Source organism: Polypterus senegalus, chromosome 4 (genome assembly GCF_016835505.1).
Source record: "Polypterus senegalus isolate Bchr_013 chromosome 4, ASM1683550v1, whole genome shotgun sequence".
Taxonomy (NCBI): domain Eukaryota; kingdom Metazoa; phylum Chordata; class Cladistia; order Polypteriformes; family Polypteridae; genus Polypterus; species Polypterus senegalus.
Window position 1 is genome coordinate 239,019,313 of NC_053157.1, and position 5,892 is coordinate 239,025,204.

A 5,892-nucleotide genomic window follows, 5' to 3' on the forward strand; every position below is an offset into this window, starting at 1 on the left:
AAATTCAGTTGACATCGATACTACTGGAAGTATTATTATGACTATTATAATTTTTTAAACAATCAGATATTATTAACACAGAAGACAAAGAATGTGGTTTAAGATCATCCAACATGGCGCCGGATCATTCACAACCCGTCTTTTTTACAAAGTTCCTCTTTAGAAATTCTTGTTGATCACACATCTCTCGTCTCTTTTCCTTCGTGATGTTTCCTGTTTTCCTTTATTAAATTAACAGACAGGTCCACCTGCAGAGCCATCGTTTCTACGCACTCTTCCTTTTGACATATCAGTCCGATGTTGTAACGTGCTGATTGATCAATAAAGCCGCAGGTGCAGATGGAGTGGCGCCGATTTCCCGCGCTCCGTTCTCGCGCCTTCTCACTAACGAGTCACCTGCGTGCGCCGCTGCAGCCGCAGATGATTTAAACCCGCGCGCGCGCTCTCTACTTTATGTCTTGTTCTATTTTGCCGCATTTACAACATGGCGCGTTTGGATTACTGGTGTCTTTTTTGCCTGGTCGTTTGGGTGCAGGGTGCTCATTTTGCCTTTGCTCGGTCAGAGGACGTGACTAAGAAATGCGACGATGACAACACGATGACTTTGTCATTTGCTGGTTCTCCACTTGTTTTTCTCCAGAGTGAGTGCGGCGTTCCCTCGATCACTGGGACTTCTCCGTAACTTCGTGTAAATGTTGTCCTCGGATTTAAACTTTTGTATTTTATTTTAGAGACGAGAGGCGAACTTGTAAAGGTAACCAAGGAACTCCCAGGAATTATCCTCCGTGTAATGTCTGGCCGCACCACACTAACGGTCCCCTTTTCTTCATCGTATGCTCACGTGTCTGAGCAGGTGAGTAGCGCCGACGCTTTAGTCGTTGGTAGCTACTATTAATTAAGCTGTGTATCTTGTGTTGTGGTCTAAGCCTCTCCTGTTCTCTATAGGGCTCCCAGTATGTCGTGACTGTTGCTGTTGGATCGCGATCAAATGTGAAAACCTTCACCTGTCCGAAGCCAGGTATGATTTCTCTTTTGGGATGGCACCCTGAGTGTCTCATCATCTAAATGGGCTTTTTGAACATCGCAGCTCGCCGATCTGGGAGTGTTGCTGAGAGATGCACAGTGGCAGATGGTGAGAAGCTCCCTTGTGGAGGGTCTTCATCCATCACTCAAGCAGACTGTGAAGCCAACCGCTGTTGCTATGATTCAAGTAGCAGCACCAGTCCATGCTACTATGCCAATGATGGTGAGTGGTTGGAGGGTGTGAGTGAGCAAAGCTGGATCTTACTGGATATTCATGCTTGTGTTTGCTTTGGCCAGTGACTGTGCAGTGCACCCTGGATGGCCAGTTTGTGGTGGTGGTGTCTAAGAATGTGACCCTTCCTCCCCTGGAACTTGGCTCCCTCCAGTTGGTGGACAGTAGTTCTATTGGCTGCAGCCCTGTGACCAGCCTGTCCAGCTTTGTCATGTACCAGTTTCCAGTCAGTACCTGTGGCAGCACAGTTCAGGTGAGCCTCCATCTTGAATGTTGCAATGTTGACTAGAAGGCAAACCTTAAGCCACTAGTGGAAAAAAACGCGTTTAGCATTGTCCTTTGGCTTAATAAGATGTAAATGCTAAAGGATTTTTTTAATGGGGTTGATTCCTAGTCTAGGAACCTCCTCTGAGTACCGTTAATTGTAAATTGGAGTGTTAGTGGTGTGGAAAGTTGACATTCCCACACTTATCAGTGGTGATTTGCAATGTCCCTGTTTCAGATGGCTGGTGGAAATGTGACTTACCAGAACACCATGTCTGCTGCAATCACTGTGAGGACTGGTCCAGAGGGCTCCATCACCAGGGACAGTGTCTACAAGTAAGGCTACTGAACCTGCTTCCTCTTACCCTAAATGTGCTCTACCTGCTATGATGTGGTGTTTCTCTCCTCAGGTTATTCTTCCAGTGCACTTACTCGGGAAGCCAAGATGTGCAAGTGGAGGCTGAGGTGTATACTGTGGCACCACCTCTTCCAGTAGTAGAGCAAGGGCCATTTGACCTGGAATTGGTCATTTCAACAGGTACTTCATCCCTTCAAAGACCAGGAGACACCATACAATGGGAACCCCAAACCATGAAGTGCATTTTTGTTATCAAATGAGCAGTTTTGTAGCTTCAAGTCTTTGGAACATGATGATCATACCCCCTCTTTCATGGTCAGATTCCTCCTATGGCTCCTACTATGTGGATGCTGACTACCCAGTGACCAAAACTCTGAGGGATCCTGTGGCTGTGGAAGTGCACATTGTGAACAGGACTGACCCTAACCTTGTTCTGACTCTTGGGGACTGCTGGGTCACCCCAGGACCTTCTGCTTCCAGCCAGCCCCAGTGGAGCCTTCTGGTGAATGGGTAGGTGACCCCCCTGTGTGGGTGGGGCGGAGGGGTGATTGGCTTGTCAGTGCTAACTGTAGGGTCTGCTTTGCCCAGGTGCCCATACACTGGCGATAACTATTTGACCAGCTTGGTGACTGTGGACAGCACATCTGGAGTGGCCTACCCAAGTCATTACAAGAGATTTGTGTTTGAGATGTTTGCTTTTGTGGATCCTGTCACTCATCAAGCCTTGGCGGAAAAGGTGGGTTCCCTTAAGTGTGAATTTTGTTTTGTGCCTCTTTGATGCTAATATGGTTTTGCCTGAAATGTATATTTACGCTCTGGTTTGGAGTGTCTCAGAATCCATTGGTGAGAAAATATAGTTGTCTGGGACTTCTAGACCTGTTTAGGCTCATGGCTGTCCTTGTCTCTGTAGATCTTCATCTACTGTGTGGCTGCTGCCTGCTATCCCTCTGCCACAGACCCCTGTACTCAAACTTGCCCTGTTAGAAGTGAGTAGCTTTTGGCCATTTTTTGTTGTGGTTGGTACTGGTGTCTTTATAGTGCCTTCCTAATGTTTTAATGCTTTCAACCAAGATCGACAGCGCTGGAGTTGACAAGGCAGTTTTCCCTATTTGGTAGCTGTTTTATGGGCTATCTAGGTACTTATGGATGGGTTTGATTTAATCCCACATTTCTGCTTTCAGGATCTGGCAGAGCTGCAGACAAGATGGCACAGATTCCTCTTGCCAGGAAGAATGTGCTCCTTCACAGTGGTCCTGTCATCTTTGAGGCTGACCAGGTGGAAACAGCCAGGCTGAAGCAGGAAGGTAACTATCCATCTTGATCCAGGATTAAGCCAAAATACTTGGATCAACATGATCCTTGGTATTGTCATCTGGAGAATTTTTGTGAGTAAATGTCCTTTGCTTGCCTTCTCCTTCCCAGCCTCTCTTCCCACTGGATACCTGGTGTTAGGAGCTGCAGCTACACTCGTGATGGTGATGCTCATTTTGGCTGTACTTGCTGCAAGAAAGTTGAACTGGCAAAAAATACATCTGAAGTGTTAATAAATTGTTTTGATACCTGACTAGTCATTTACTCATTTTGGCTCTACTAGAACCTGACCTACTGTGTGCTGTCATCTTTTACATACAGAAGTTCTGGGTTCCCTATACAGCCATAGTTATTGTAGGAATTGGGGTGGGGGTGGTATTTCATTCCCTCCCCTCTTAACTTTAATGGTTTCACCCAAATTGAATTTCTCAAGGTAATCTTTGGTGCAAGATGGTATTGGATAATTCTGTGGAGGTGGGTGGCTTTGGCAGATCTACTGCCTATTAATGCGGCAGCTAACACTTGGCACCCAAAAATTGAATTTATGATTTCAGGGCAGTTAGGTTTTGTCCTGTGTGGTATTGCATTCGAATTAATTGTTACTTGTTCTCAATTGCATTAGCTTTTTTGATGTCCCAGGGCAGTAACTGATCTATAGGGATTTCTCCTCATTCTTGTAGAGAACTCTTTTCACTTAACCTCCATTTCAGTTAGCAGTTTCTCACATGCTATATTTGTATTTTTGAGATTTCCTTCAAATGTGGCTCTTATTGGTAGCTCTTCACTCACTTCCCACTCCTGTGTTTTTTACATTAGATACCAGGAATTGCCCTATGCTTATTAGGGTGTGTGACCATGAACTTGCCTAGTTGTGTTGGGCTAAACACTGTAGCCATCCCAGCCAGGGTTGGGTCTTTGTGCACAACAGGGCCAAACCAAAATAAAGTTAGTGCATACAAAGTAGTTCACTGTCTGGTTATAGAGAAGTGGAAAAAGGTATAGGAACTCTAAAATTACATATTTTGATCGGTACAAAGGGTAAAGAATCTAAATCAAGTTGAACTTAACTGAACACTAGCAAAATTCAAAAATGGCATTTTTGTTAGTGAAATGTATTAATTTAAAGAGGATACGAGTCCCTCTTGCGCTTTGCTGTACAGCCTCATTGCTAGTGATGAGAAAATGATCCTCACAAATAGAAAGGAAGCCTCACGGGGCTTCACGATTCGAAGCTTTGCAGTCTCAGCCGCGGTATGAACCGCGACATCTAGCGGTTAACTGTTTTTACGGCAAGAAATCACGAGCGTAAATGACGCGGCACTCACTGTTTCGGCATTAAAATGTGAGAAGTCTGTTCGTTTCATTCTTCTAAGGTCTTTGTCCTTTTATACTATATCTTTTGAACGCCTTTTTCTGCTGTTTTGTCACCAAAGCTCTCCAGAAATTTCTCTTCTCGCATCCCAATATTTTTTTGAATGAGTGACAGCTTTTGCGCTAAATAAACAGGTAGCCAATATAAAATGCATCAAACAACTGAAGCGGACTGTTGATAGCTTCAAACATCACGGTCACGTGACAGCGGTGTTTTGACGCAGTGAGTTGACTGACAAACTGACTCTTCGGTGTTTTCCCATCTCTATATTTGTTGTTGATAGTCGGCCTTAAGATCCATCCACATTTTGATTCCAGTCAGGCTAACTGTTGAATGGCTTGACAATTTTGACTGTTCCAAGCTGCACAGATAAACTGTATGGAAACTTCTAACCCCATGGAATTGTTATTTGGGTAAATAAAATCTGGAAATCTGTGAACATATTTTTTTTTTTGGGGTGACTTTTGCTTTACCCTGAACAGAGTAGATGTCTTAAGCGATGTTCCAAAGTCAGTTTGCTGCAAAAAATCTGCAGAAGGCTGAGAGGGCGTTACAAAGAATTCACCCAAAGATGATGGAAGCTTCAACTAAGTTTATTGGTTAAGTCCTTAATTTATAAAATATCCACTCTGCTATACAATGAACAGTGGGGAGTAGTATAATGTCAGGCGGCTTCTGTCAAAATTTAATCCGAGTTTGATTGATGAGATTAAACCACGCCCCTTTTTAATCGAAGACCGGAAGTCCCGCCCCATCACCCACCGGATGTTTTGTTGACCTTGATGACCTTTCAGGAAGTCCCCTCCCCACACCCCCGGATGTTTTGTTGACCTTTGATGACCTTGATCAGGGTCCCTGTTGATTGATGACAGGAAGTCCCTCCCCCAACCACCTGTTGTTTGTTGACCTTTAGCCCAGCCATCTGTTTTCCCCAGGAAACTGTCAAGGGCAATTTGATGGATGCCCCCACCCTCCTTGAACCCCCACACCACCCGCCCCTTGAACCCAGCCCCTGCCACCCCCATACCCCCTTCCGAAGACATGTTCAGGCATGTTGCAGCCGGACTGAAGGGAATGCCTAAGCCTCACCGATAGACAGCACATGATGTCTGGTCCCTCCACTTCCTGGGACATACACACACAGGCTCCGTTCGGACCGATCTAACTTGTCGTTCCTGCCAATATTGCTTTAGGTAAGAATCCCTGTATCTATGTAACAATTATTTTAAAATATCTATCTATCTAATCGTTGCTATATCATTTGTAAACTCCCTTGTATTTTATCTAAGACAAAACAGCCTTTTCCTTCCCATCTCCGTGAAAATCCTTTCA

General features: G+C 44.8%; 1 protein-coding gene across 1 annotated transcript; it reads left to right on the forward strand.

The window, feature by feature from the left end:
• The first annotated feature begins 433 nt into the window (after positions 1-433).
• LOC120528260 (zona pellucida sperm-binding protein 4-like) lies at positions 434-3,441 on the forward strand. The gene is made up of 12 exons (XM_039752386.1): positions 434-641; positions 732-853; positions 946-1,018; positions 1,088-1,246; positions 1,321-1,508; positions 1,758-1,855; positions 1,930-2,057; positions 2,198-2,387; positions 2,466-2,613; positions 2,788-2,863; positions 3,059-3,181; positions 3,300-3,441. The coding sequence occupies exons 1-12, from the start codon at positions 485-487 to the stop codon at positions 3,419-3,421; spliced, it is 1,584 nt and encodes a 527-aa protein (XP_039608320.1). The 5' UTR covers positions 434-484; the 3' UTR covers positions 3,422-3,441.
• The last annotated feature ends 2,451 nt before the right edge of the window (positions 3,442-5,892 follow it).

Bases quoted from the DNA above. Each gene is read 5' to 3' on its own strand.
- LOC120528260 (XM_039752386.1), top strand. From the start codon at position 485: ATGGCGCGTTTGGATTACTGGTGTCTTTTTTGCCTGGTCGTTTGGGTG. The intron at 642-731 runs GTGAGTGCGGCG...ATTTTATTTTAG, and splicing joins TCCACTTGTTTTTCTCCAGA to AGACGAGAGGCGAACTTGTA. The intron at 2,864-3,058 runs GTGAGTAGCTTT...TTCTGCTTTCAG, and splicing joins TCAAACTTGCCCTGTTAGAA to GATCTGGCAGAGCTGCAGAC.